This window comes from Cimex lectularius, unplaced genomic scaffold, assembly GCF_000648675.2.
Source record: "Cimex lectularius strain Harlan isolate CLEC.00 unplaced genomic scaffold, Clec_2.1 scaffold110, whole genome shotgun sequence".
Classification (NCBI taxonomy): domain Eukaryota; kingdom Metazoa; phylum Arthropoda; class Insecta; order Hemiptera; family Cimicidae; genus Cimex; species Cimex lectularius.
In genome coordinates, this window is record NW_019392697.1 from 1,137,206 (window position 1) to 1,150,089 (window position 12,884).

A 12,884-nucleotide genomic window follows, 5' to 3' on the forward strand; every position below is an offset into this window, starting at 1 on the left:
TTATACACAATATTCTTCTACGGACAAAAAGAAATTTTGACCAGTTGGACTGGTCTCCCCTTTGTAATTAGCCTGAGTTGATTTTGAAAAGGTTATAAGCTCCCGAAAAGAGGCCCATCCTCCCGCCTCAGTTTGCTTTTTGAAAAGTCGGCCCGGGTAAACCTCCGGGGTTTATAATTGGCAAAGGAAACTCTGTTAACAGGTTGAATTATGGAGAGGCGGAGCCGCGATTAATTTTAAAACCGATTCCCGAGATCCGCCATTGTCGTCGTGGAGACGCGGCGAGGGATCCCGGAACGTATTATTATATAATAGCGTTTAATTGAACCCCCTCCGCCCCGGGGCGCAGCCGGGCGCACAATGCCTTCAAAATAGGCCTGTGTAATCAACTAATTGTCTGCACGCAGAGTCCATTGTTGATGTGGATCAGTTTTGTGCCATGGAAAAGGATTACCGACGTTATTATCAAGGAAAGGGGTGGAAATTATTTTTCGAATATACAAACCCGGATTAAATGGTGGGTGACTGAAACCTGAGTAAAATGTTTCAACCTCAATATACTAACGCATATTTTACATATTAATATTAAGCAAAGTCGTACTGAAAATATTGAGTTGTAAGATATAACATAATATAACGTAACTTTGCATACATCGATCGATCTGCTTCATTTCGTATCGTTCATGAATCCAGACACTAAAATTTCCATCGCAGTATTACACTTATCGATTTAATTTTACCTAGAAACTAAAAACCCCAACCTTTGGCAATATTTTGAAAAACAAACCCAGCACTGAAGATGACGAAAAGTTTATAAGCTTTGGACAGACCAAAATATCTACGATAGGCATATCGAAAATGGTCGGTAGTGGCCAATTTTCATATAAAAAAACTACTCATAAAATCATAAAGGTAAATATATTGTAAATGATGTGGAATTTGGTCGATAAACTGTGTCAGAAATTGATTATATCAGGTTCGCTTTGTTTTTATTTTTTTTCGTGTATCTTTTGTGTATATTTTTAAAAACAGTCAAATCCTTAATTAGTTATGAAATTGATTATGTCAGGTCCGCTTCGTTTCGAGTTTTTTTGTGTTCGTAATATGCCAAGTTTTATCGGTTTATTTCACATTCATTTTTCATCTAAAAAATTTTTGCATTTTTTGACGTTTCGATGTTTAAAAACAGTCAAATCCTTAATTAGTTATGAAATCGATTATATCAGGTCCGCTTCGTTTCGTTTTTTTTTTTGTGTGTAATATGCCACGTTTTATCGGTTTAGTTCAGATTCATTGTTAATTATAAAAAAATATTTGCATTTTTTGACAAGTTTCGACTTTTTCAAAACTGTCAAATCCTTAATTAATTAGGAAATAGATTATATCAGGTTCGTTTAGTTTTCATTTGTTCGTGTACCTTTTTGTACATTTTTAAAAACAGTCAAATCCTTAATGAGTTATGAAATCGATATGTCAGGTTCGCTTCGTTTGGAGTTTTTTTGTGTGCGTAATATGCCACGTTTTATCGGCGGTAGCCGCCGAGTGGTTAAGGCGTCAGACTCTCGGCTAGTAGATCCCGCGGTCGTGGGTTCGATCCCCACCGTCGCCTCTGGATTTTTTCTGACGCCTAAGGGGACCGGTGGCCGCAATTGAAAGAAATTGACACATCGCTCATCAATGGAAGGAGCGGGATCGGATCTCAGCGACCGTGAATTTTGGTCTCAACCCCCTCCAAAAATGAGTTTCTTCGATGGAAGAACACCGGCACACCGGGGGCTCAAATTCACACTTGTGTTGCGAGCCCCCCTCCCAAAAAAATGGAGCCAGGGATAAAGTAACTCCTCCAGTTCCTGGTATCCATTGAAAAAAAAACCCCTCAAGATTCCGTGAAACCTCAACAGTACAAAGTATTATGCAAAGGTTCTTTCAAACCATGATCAAATCAACATACAAGTAAACACAAACTACTGTAATTTCTAAAAACCGAGAATAACTATTTCCGATATACCTATATATAGGTTCCTTACGACAAATCTTTAAGGAACATTCTACGCAGGGTAGCGAAAAAGGCTATAAAATCAAGGACATCACGAATAATTTGTTATTTTTGGTAATCTGTTGTTTGGTACACTGTTTTTCCTTCTTAACTTGCTGATGTTGAATTACATATGGATTCCTATGGTGCATGAAGTATAAAATAGTGGTTTTATGACGGCATATATATGAATAGATAAAAAATATTGATTTATAGTTTGTTTGTCTTATAGGTTATTTTCCATTTAATTGATTAGCCCGACGCACAGGTGCGACGATTGTTATTAAACTCGCCGTGATAAGTAGTTCTGGCAGGGGCGGAAGCGTGCTGTTTTGACTACAGGGTGCTGCCCGGTGACCCGTGTCCCCGGCCATCTGGGACCCCCTGGGAAGAATCGACTTCTCTCCTTTCTCTCCTCCGGCTTTTGTTCGTTTAACGAGCTTCTTATTTCGCTGCGAAAGGCCGTTCGAGGAGAGACCATATGTCTGGAATTTTGTCGTCGCACTTTAATAATATTATTAACCCTGATGTAACTGATGTAAAATTGCAAAGCTGGAAGAAAATGCTAGGGCTAATTCCACTGTAAAAGAATAAACATCTTTGTACATCTATATGAAAGTATACCAATGAATCTAGGTTGCAAATAGCTTCAAGGTTATATGATCCAAAAATTAACTTAAATTAACTATTCACAGGCTTGTTAGATATCAAGCCGTAATCAAAGCACTGAATAAGCAGCCCCCGGTTAGGCCATTTTGCAGCACTGGGATCCATAGAATCCGTTACCGTATAAGAATTATCGCAAGGAGGTAGTGAGGAGAGAATGGGAATCACTCGTTGAAACTGCAGAATGAAACAATAACAAAGAGACAGATTGAGAAAAAATGATAAAAGATTATACTTTTTATGTAAGGTCTTGGTTGAGATGAAAAAGTTGTTGTCACGAGCGGGATTCGAACCCACGACCTTCGGGTGAATACGCCGCTACTCTACCACTTCGATCCGCTCGGACACTAACTTCCCATCTCAACCTCACCTCTAGAATTTTCCCTCCATTTTGCCATTTTTCAATCGGACCACGAACTGTAATGGAGTATATACAATTTTATAATTAGATAAATAAGTTCGACCGTAAATAACTATATATCCACAAATAAATAAATAATAAATAACTCAATAATTAAATTATGAATAGTAAATAAATACAATCAAAGATCAAACGACTAAAGTACTAACTAGCTATAATCCGTTTTGGCTGGTATTAACCAATAGGACGACATAGTGAAATTTGAGACTCTTTAATCACCAGAAAGAATTTATTTGCCGTCCCATGAACCATTTCAGCAATGCAGGTAGCGTTCATGATCTCATGGTACGTGGTAATTTTTAAACTTCTAGTTTGTTGTGAGAAGAATTTGTTCTGAACAACCTGGAGTTCGTTCAAGATGGTCTTACAAGTGTGGCTCTAATATGGAGAGGCATGAAGTAATGTAGGTTTAAACTTACTTAAAACGTACCATGTTGTAAACCAACAGTTTGTTGTTTACACTGAAGCCTTCTCTCCTAAGCAGCGGGAAAAGGATTCTGATGGCAGCTTTGCTTTGGCCCAATATATTTTTAATATGGTCGCTGAAGTTTAGTCTCGAGTCCATTTCAACACCCAGGTAAGTGATTCTCTTGGACCACTCAAAATGAATTCCTTCCATAGTTATTTTGTGGCAGACTACGAGCCTATTACGTTTTACGAGAGCGCATTTATTCGGTGAGATCGTCATTTGATCTGCCAGAGATAGTATTCTCCAAGAAGACCAGTACAGTGCGATGTCATCTGCATGACATGATATGACTGACAGGATCTAAGCTTGGGCAGAGTGTTGATGAAAAGCGTGGAACCCAAATTTGACCCCCCGGGCACTCCGGCTTTCTAACCACTAGAGCTATAGTGACTTTGGTCCACTGGGACACCAGCTCATCTCAACCTACCACCGTTCCAATTTATTATTATTATTATTATTATTACGTATCATGCAGAGTAATCCGAAACGTTGGTTTAATTCCTGACGTTTAGTCGTGTCTTGGTTCCCTCCTTGAATCGAGATAGAACCCATGGTAGCGGACATTCAGTTTTTGGATGGGAGTATCTTTGAGGAATAATTTTATCAGGGGTGATTATTTCCTTTTAAGGTTTGTATATCTGCGACGGAACCTTATTACATATTTTTGTTTAGGTAAATTCAAAACGCTTTTAGTTCCAGCAGATTTTCTTTATTTATGGAAAACGTCTTTCACTCACCTTCTGAGCATCATCAGCCTTCTTTATAGAAAACAATAGAGAAAAACACTGTTATTTTTTTCTGTTTTTTCTTTTGTTTTGTTTAAAGAAAGCTGATGATGTTTACAAGGTGAGTGAAAGGCGTCTTCCACAAATAAAATCTGCCGTACTACAAGCGTTTTTGACTTTACCTAAACAGTACATACTCCATATTTGCTTAGTGGCCATTATTGACAATATTAATTATTATATTTATCTAAGGTTTTTGGCTGAGATAAAAAATTAGTGTCACGAGCGGGATTCGAACCCACGACCTTCGGTTCAATACGCCGCTGCTCTACAACTTGAGCTTTCGAACCTCTCCCCGTGGCCACTTCATAAGTCGTTGAGAATCGAATCCAGATTATACATTTGAAAATATGGCAAAAAGAGGGAAAATTCGAACGGTTGTAGGTTGAGGTGAGTTGGGGATCGAAGTCACGATAGCTCAAGTGGTTAAAGCAGCGATATATTGAGCCGAAGGTCGTGAGTTCGAATCCCATTCGTGGCACTTTTTCATCTCAACCATGATCTTACATAAAAAGAATAATTAATTGAAATAAGTAATTTGGTCAATTAGACCACAAAACATAAATGGATTGTAAAAATTGGTATAACCTATTGGTATACCGATGAATCTGTAGCCTGGGAAGGTACAAAAAGACAATTTGGCCACGAAATTAAGTAATCAACACTCATGGGCACACATCTTTCAAACCGGAGTCCATGCAGTTGGAAATGTACTCAATTCAGACTGAACTATATCAAGTAGGCAATCATCCATCTGAGCACTAAACTCAGATATCATCAGGTTGAAGATGGCGAATTATAACGTCAAATTAAATATATTAGGTATGCCAAATACAGCCTCTTTCTATTGGACATGTAGAGACAAATGAAGAGCCGGATGACGCTGGCAGAAAAGGGTTATCCAAACCAACCATACTATCAAGGAGTAAGTAAAGTAATTTCTGTCGTACGTAGGAGGTATTAACGCCCAACTACCCGTTGGAGGCGCAGACCAGGTGTCAAACCACTTACTATACATTTTTTCAAATTAATATCAAATAAAATACATTGGGCTATACCGGGGTTTGAACCCAGCACCCAGACGCTCTAACCATTCAGGTTTGGTCCACTATGAAATAGCATCTTAGAAAAGAAGTCATTGCAAGGAAATGATATTCACTGGACTCAGACTGTATAAGTACCTCTTTGCGAAATTTGAAAAGAAAGATAAAGAACAAATCAAAGGAATTAATAGCAAAAAACATATCTATAGAAAAATTATTTTTGGTCAACACCACCGTGGAAAAAGTACAATCGGATCAACAATGCAAATTCTTCGATAAAAATGAGAGTTACTGTCAGGTTATAGAGACGAGTGTTAGAATGCGGCCAAGACTTGGTCAAAAGAACATGTAGCAGAAAACCGCAGAAAGAAAGAAAATTCATCCATATAGCCATACCATATTTTACTCTCGGTTTATAATGCAGAGCTTACGTGTAATATACATGAAGAGCTGTAGTACCATGGCTATTATTTGGAGCCAAATTCTTGAGAATTTCCGGCCAGATTATCTTGTTTTGTGCTAATATCCTTTTTGGCATTGATAACAAGATTAAATGTCAGACAAATAGAGCATTGATCAATCAACCTTCCTTTCCTCGTCCATTTCTCATCCCCTTTCATATACTTCCAGGGTTAACAAAGTTGGCGCCATTTTTTAGCTCGCGGACCACTATGCTGCACTGCATGACGAAGAGGATTGATGGATCATACTTTTGAGGAGCCATAGGTTTCCTTTTCTTAGTGCATTCCTCAACATCTTTCATATACTCCGGAGTTAGCACCGTTGGCTCCAATCTTTTAGCTCGTGGCACCACTATCTTGCGTTAGGTGATAAGTTCGATTAGTAGATCCAATTTTTAGAAGACGCGGATTTCCTTTTTTATCCATTCCTGTTCCTCTTTCATATACTTCCAGGGTTAACAAAGTTGGCTCCATTTTTTTAAACTCGCGGACCACTATCCTGCATTGGATGACAAGGTGGATTGGTGGATCCTACTTTTGAGGAGCCATAGAGTGCCTTTTTTAAACGCACTCAACAACGTCTTTCATCTGCTCCAGAGTTAGCACAGTTGGCTCCAATCTTTTAGCTCGTGGACCACTATCTTGCTCTGGATGACGAAGTGGATTGGTGGATCATACTTTTGAGGAGCCAAAGAGTGTCTTTTCTTATTGCATTCATCAACGTCTTGCTTATAGTCCAGAGTTACCAGTGTTGGCTCCAATCTTTCAGCTCATGGACCACTCTTCCGACCACTCACTATGTTCGATTAGTGGATCCAATTTTTCGATGCCCGGATTTCCTTTTGTGATCCATTCCTTTTCCTTTTTCATATACTTCCAGGGTTAACAACGTTGGCTCCATTTTTTTAGCTCGCGGACCACTATGCTGCACTGCTTGACGAAGTGGATTTGTGGATCCTACTTTTTAGGAGCCATAGATTTCCTTTTTGGACTTACACTGTTTCGAGTTCCGCTGATGGTTTTCCTGGAAGATTTTCCTTTAATAAGATGCAGATTATCGGGGTACCAATTGAGAATAATTATTGTTTAATATTAAGCTTCAGTTATGTAGAGGAAATAATAAATAATAATAATAATAATAAAATAAAAATTAATCTGTCTGCTTTTGTAAACGAGTGAAGCAAAATTATTTATTAAAAGAAACAGCTTTGCTTGAAATAAAACCTTCAATCGAAGAGGCTAATTAAATTAAGCTTGGCTCGAGCTAGTATGGGAATTAATTAACATAAAAAGGGTTGAGTTAGATTTGAACAATTGTCTATTTTATTGTCGCATAACAGCCCACTCCTCTTGATTACCTCATTATCGATTTACCGAGTAACACTCGAGCATGAATCAGTTTTTTACACGACTCCTGTGAATCAATCCGTCGTCAGAATGTGCATTTTCACCCGTTGAACGTATTCGGTAATGTTTGTCCACATGATGAATATAAAAGGCCGGTTTAAAAAAGCCTAAAGGGGGCGGGAAGATGTTCACCCCTCTTAAACATCTCTATTTCACGGGCAGTCTCACTCATATGGGCTTTTCGCAGAATGTCTGTTATTTGTAGGGGCGGAAACTCCCGAGATTTGTTGTAAACGAACTCCTTTAACTCAGCCAACTTTGCGAATAAAACACATCCCTGCCAACTGAGGATTCATGGCTCGGGGTCAAAATCGAGTTTGCCCTTTTTTTCAATTTTCCCGGATCGTGCCTAGAGAAAAGGAGACGGCTGTCCTCCAAGGCTATAACTTTTCGGCCAAAGTTAAACCTTTAAAGTGAAAAACTTTCTCATATTTCCTTTTGTTAAAAATCCTGGGTGTTTTCTTTCCAGAAAGACGAAGGCAGTTCTAAACCTCCGGAGAAAAAGGAATCGACCTCGCCCGCTATAGCTGAAGGTGAGGATCACACGAAAACTGCAAGTAACAAAGATCTCATTTGTTTTAACATTAAGTTTCAGAAGGAAAAATCAAGGGCCTCGACTGGGTCGCACATTTCCCTTTGGACGCTCCTCAGCTCTATCGTGAGCACATGGCAAGACAGCTTCATTTTATGAGAGGTAAGCACATCCAACAGAATTATATTTCACACAAAGTCAATTTTCCCTCTGATTTAACAAATCAGCCCTTCATTATTTTCGTTAAAACACATGCGACAAGTGTTGTTAACACAAGATATTTTTTCCTTGGGTTGGCTGTATTTAAAACTATATATACTTTAAAAAATATACTGGAGCTTAACAAGTTAAGCTATAATGTACGGTGTACAACATACTGCGTCCTTTGATAACTACTGCATCGCCCGTTCTGTACCTATAGCACACAAGTAAATAAAGAAATGTGTAGAGATTAGTGACCGTTAATCGATAGTTATTCAGATATCGTGAGATGCGGTCGGGTGTGATGTAGGTTTCAGAAAAACATGAAACAGCAAAATCTCACTGGCACTCTCAACACGACACACAAGGATGGCACAATTACACAGAAGACAAACACTTTGAGTGAGTAGAAATACTTTGTTTGAATATAAAATATATTTTGCATTGTATAAATTCACTTATCCACATCCTAAATGTATTTGTTAAATGTAAACATTGTTTGTAAATCCCAGGCCCTGAAGATGATCTCAATAAAAGATCGAAACGTTGGCAAGATAAAGAAAATGTTTTTCTGAAACCTACATCACATCCGACCGCATCTCACGATATCTGAATAACTAAATAAAGAAACTTTAACTTTAACTTAACTTTCTTCTTGTACATGTTGTACATCACAAAACACTTCCTCCTGCGGGCAAACGTGGTTTGTTAGTAGACGTGTTGATGTCTCTTTGGAAGGACTGCTGGAAGGCAACCGCAACCGATCAGGATTCTGGTTGGACTCCTGACAGGACATGCTTTCCCGTATACTCGGTCGTCCTTAAAAGGAGGTTCTTTAACGTCCGCACCTAGCCTATTCGGCCTTATCGGACGTTTTGATTCTCCAGATGAGGGCTGACGCACCACCACATACGACAGAATGGTGTTACTGCAGCAGCATTGGTGTTGAGGCAGCTTAGCTCCGAAGGCCTAAGACAACCTCGCTCCCCGCTTGCACATTCCGATTCGGGTCCGCATTAAGCATTATACCGTATGCCGCGCACTCCCTACATAGAGAAGGCCACTCTATCTCCCAGATTATTGGGGCTTCTCTAGTGTAGAAATTACCGGATCCGCTCCGGCCGCGGTTTCGTTTAAAGTGGAATAGCTAACCACCCCCTAGAGGAGTACCGTCTACGGTAAAAGCCGCCAATCGAGATCAGCTTACACCTGCGTGCAAAGCATATTCGAATAGGAGTTGATAATAAACATTGGTAGGACATGCTAGGTTCTTCGGTCAGAAATCGAGGCAATTGAACCCTGTGCCTCAGAAATACAAAGACTTGGAATGCAGTCAATGAAGATGGCCATACTCTTTAACAGACAGGCAACAGTCAAAGTGTTAACGTTATGAGTCTGCAGTTGCGTAGGATCTGATCTTCGCCTGGGTTCCCTGGCACACAGCAGTATTAATACTGGGCAAAAGAGAAATCAGTTTAAATACTTTTTGCCTTAAACCCTACAGTAGCTTAGTACTTTGCTACAAAAAGGGACACATTGACAAAAAAGTATCCTTAATCAATTCCTTTTTCAAATCCTGGTGGATCAATACTCCAGCGTTGAGGTTCATATATGACCTCTCGCTAAACTTACAAAAGTATTCACCTGCCCAACCAAAATTAAATTCGGGTTCTGGGTACTCTCCTTACTACACCCACGTTCCCAAATAAGACGTGTGTATCGGATAGTGCAGAAGAAACATTAGGCAGATTATACCGAGAAGAGGAAGAGATAGAGAAGCAAATTCATTGTTACCGTGATGATCTACCAAGGAATTCATCAGCTAGGTGAGGAAAAACCGCAAGCAATTCCCTACACCTGGGTAAGAGCCTAAACCTGATTAGTGGGCTCTAACAAAAGTAAAGGTCTATCTATATTGATGCAAAAGCTAGGTAATTATTTCTTCTATCTCTAGCAGGCCTCCCTCCCGCTCACTTCAAATGTTCACCATCGATCTGAACCACCGTAAATACCATCTTGTGTACACACCCCTGGGACGGAAATGGGATGACATTCATGGATGGACGATACGCGAAACTCATAGAAGAATGAACCAGGATTTTTGTAAGTTCTCCTGACTAGGTACAGTCACTTGAGAAGGCATGTGTATCGGAAGCGGCCGAAGAAACATTGAACAAATTTTGCAAAGAGAAAAATATGAAGGGACTCAGTCTTACTGTGATGGTCTATTCAGGCGTTGATTTCTGCTACTAGATGAAGAAGCTTCTAAGGGATGAAGAGTCTGAAGTTTAGAAATTTCGTTTCATTATGGTCTTTCTATTCTGTCTTTAGATCTCACAGACCAAAATAAGCAGATCAAAATTATCATAATAGGCATATACTGACTATATGTTCATCATCCGGCTAAGAGGAAATATCACAGTTTAATGGTTCTATTGTTTTCTCGCTGTTCTTGCACAAATATGAAATTGTTGAATGAAGGAACGAAAAAAAAACGGAAATTGTTGTCGCAACTTATACTATAAAGACGTGATTGATGGAAACTTAGCTTTCCAATGTCTACATGTTCACCGTTATCGACTGACTGAATAGTTAACGATTGGTAAATTGGACCAAAGGTAACTGTACAGAAAGGATTTTACCCGGCCATGGCATGGCTACGGCCACGAGACGTTCGAGGGTGGTCGGAAAGGGTTGGAGTCGGCACCACTAATGAAGCACTCCGTTCAATGGGCGGCTTCAATGCTTGTAATTACACCCTCCTTCCTCCGCGCCCGTGTAAGCACAGACTAGTTTTGCCAACGGGTCCAGTTAATTGGAGAGTGATTAAGTCCCCGGGGATCCTGGCTTAACGCCCCCGAGTGCGCGCCTCTTCAGAGTGCACGTTAAACCGCGCACATGAAAGGGGCTGTTAGCGGCAACTGGCTAAGCCCCACGGTGGTAATTCTGTTCGGACTGATTTATTTAGGGCCATTGAATTGAGCCTACGACAGAATTAACACAAACACAAATGACCTTCTTAATTTACCGTTTATCAAAGGGGAAAAATGGCAAAATGGACTATTTTGGTTCAATTTAAATAGTTATTTCATGAAAAGAGGCACTAATTAGAACAGTTAATATTGAGAAATTACAGTTAAATAACTGTCATGTTTTTAAATTAATTTTTGAACCTTGTGTAAATTTCTTGATTGTTGTTACCTGACATTTTCCTATCTCGTAAAAAATGAAGGATGGATGAGCCAAACTATCATGCAGTCACCATCCAACTTTTCTGAATAATTGTGTTTTTGCATGCAGTGGATGATTGACTTTTTACACCGATGGGGGTCTATGGTTAAGCGATCTATTTTTTCACAAATGCCATGAACACTCATGAAACGCCATATTTTTTTCTGGCAGCGAATCAGAAAATTTGAAAGTTTTAATTTTTTAAATTTTTCTGATTAACTTGAGCAAGAACTTGGTTGGAAGCAAATATGCACAAAACGTGTGTGGTGTTTAGTGACCGTTAGTTAATTATTATTTGGAGATCGTGAAATGCAGTCTGATGACGTAGATTTTAGAAAAAACATTTTCTTTATCGTGCCAACGTTTCGATCTTCATTGAGATCATCTTCAGGGTTCAAAGTGTTTGTTTTCTGTATAGATGTGTCATTCTTGTGTGTCGTGTTGAGAGATGTTGACTCCCAACACGACACACAATAATGAAACATCTACACGGAAAACAAACACTTTGGGCTCTGAAGATGATCTCAATAAAGATCGAAACGTTGGTACGATAAAGAAAATCCTTTTCTAAACTCTACGTCACACCAGACCGCACCTCACGATCTTCAAATAATCAACGCACAAAACATTGGTTGAGTCGGTTGTCATCCAACTATGGTGGAAGGTTTTGGTGTCATTAAGTAAGATCTGTTTAGAAACTTTACTAAACCAATATCTGATGGTTTCGAGTAATGGGGGAAATCTATATCTATTTATCAATCAATCTATTTATCTATCTATCTATCTATCTATCTATGTCATTTTATTTGTTACTTTTTTTCGTACTTTAGAGTTTTATTGCTTTCTGAGCCTCTCCCACTTTTTCCGTTTTTTCTTTATTCCTTTATCTTTGTTTTTTAATTCAAGGTGGCCCCCGCTCACACACACTTCACCCTCTTTCTTTTTCTTCTCCTCTTTCTCCATATCTCTATCTCTCTGACTCTTTATCCATCTGTTTATCGACATGAATTTTTCTGCCTCTTTCTTTCTCGCTCTCTCTCTCTCTCTCTCTCTCTCTCTCTCTCTCACTCACTTTTTCTCCTTATCTATCTCTATATCCCTATCTCTCTATCTTTCTGCCTATTTCTCCATCCATCTCCATATGTCTATCCCTCTTTCTTTCTACCTATCTGACTCTTTATCTATCTGTTTATCGACATCAATTTTACTCTGTCTTTTGTTAATATTATATTGGTCTTTCTTTCTTTTGTACAATTCCTACCGCCATTCCTTTTCTCTCTCTCTCTCTATCTCTTTCTTTCTCGCTCTCTCTGTTTCTTTCTTTTTCTCGCTCGCTCTCTCTCTTTCTCTTTCTCTTTCTCTTTCTCTCTCTCTCTCTCTCTCTCTCTCTGCCTGTGTGTCTCTCTCTCTTTCTTTCTCTCTCCATCTGCCTGTACATCTCGTTCTCTCTATCTTTCTATCCATCTCTCCATCTATCTATTTGACTTTTCATATTTTTATCGACTTCACTTTTTCTCTGTAGTTTTTAATTGGCCTTTCTTTATTTCGTACCCTTCCTCCCACCCTTTCTTTTCTCTCCCTCGCATTCTTTCTCTCTCTCTCCTCTCTACTTCTTTTTCGCCTCATCTATCTG

The 12,884-nt window shown here is 39.1% G+C and overlaps 1 protein-coding gene across 2 annotated transcripts in view; it reads left to right on the forward strand.

The window, feature by feature from the left end:
- LOC106674024 (SKI family transcriptional corepressor 2) overlaps window positions 1-12,884 on the forward strand; it is a 216,404-nt gene that overhangs the window by 191,125 nt on the left and 12,395 nt on the right. For both annotated transcript variants that reach the window (XM_024226051.1, XM_014406454.2), the window contains exons 6-7: window positions 7,757-7,820; window positions 7,877-7,981. In XM_024226051.1, coding sequence (XP_024081819.1) covers window positions 7,757-7,820; window positions 7,877-7,981 — 169 coding nt within the window. The remainder of the gene's footprint in view (window positions 1-7,756; window positions 7,821-7,876; window positions 7,982-12,884) is intronic.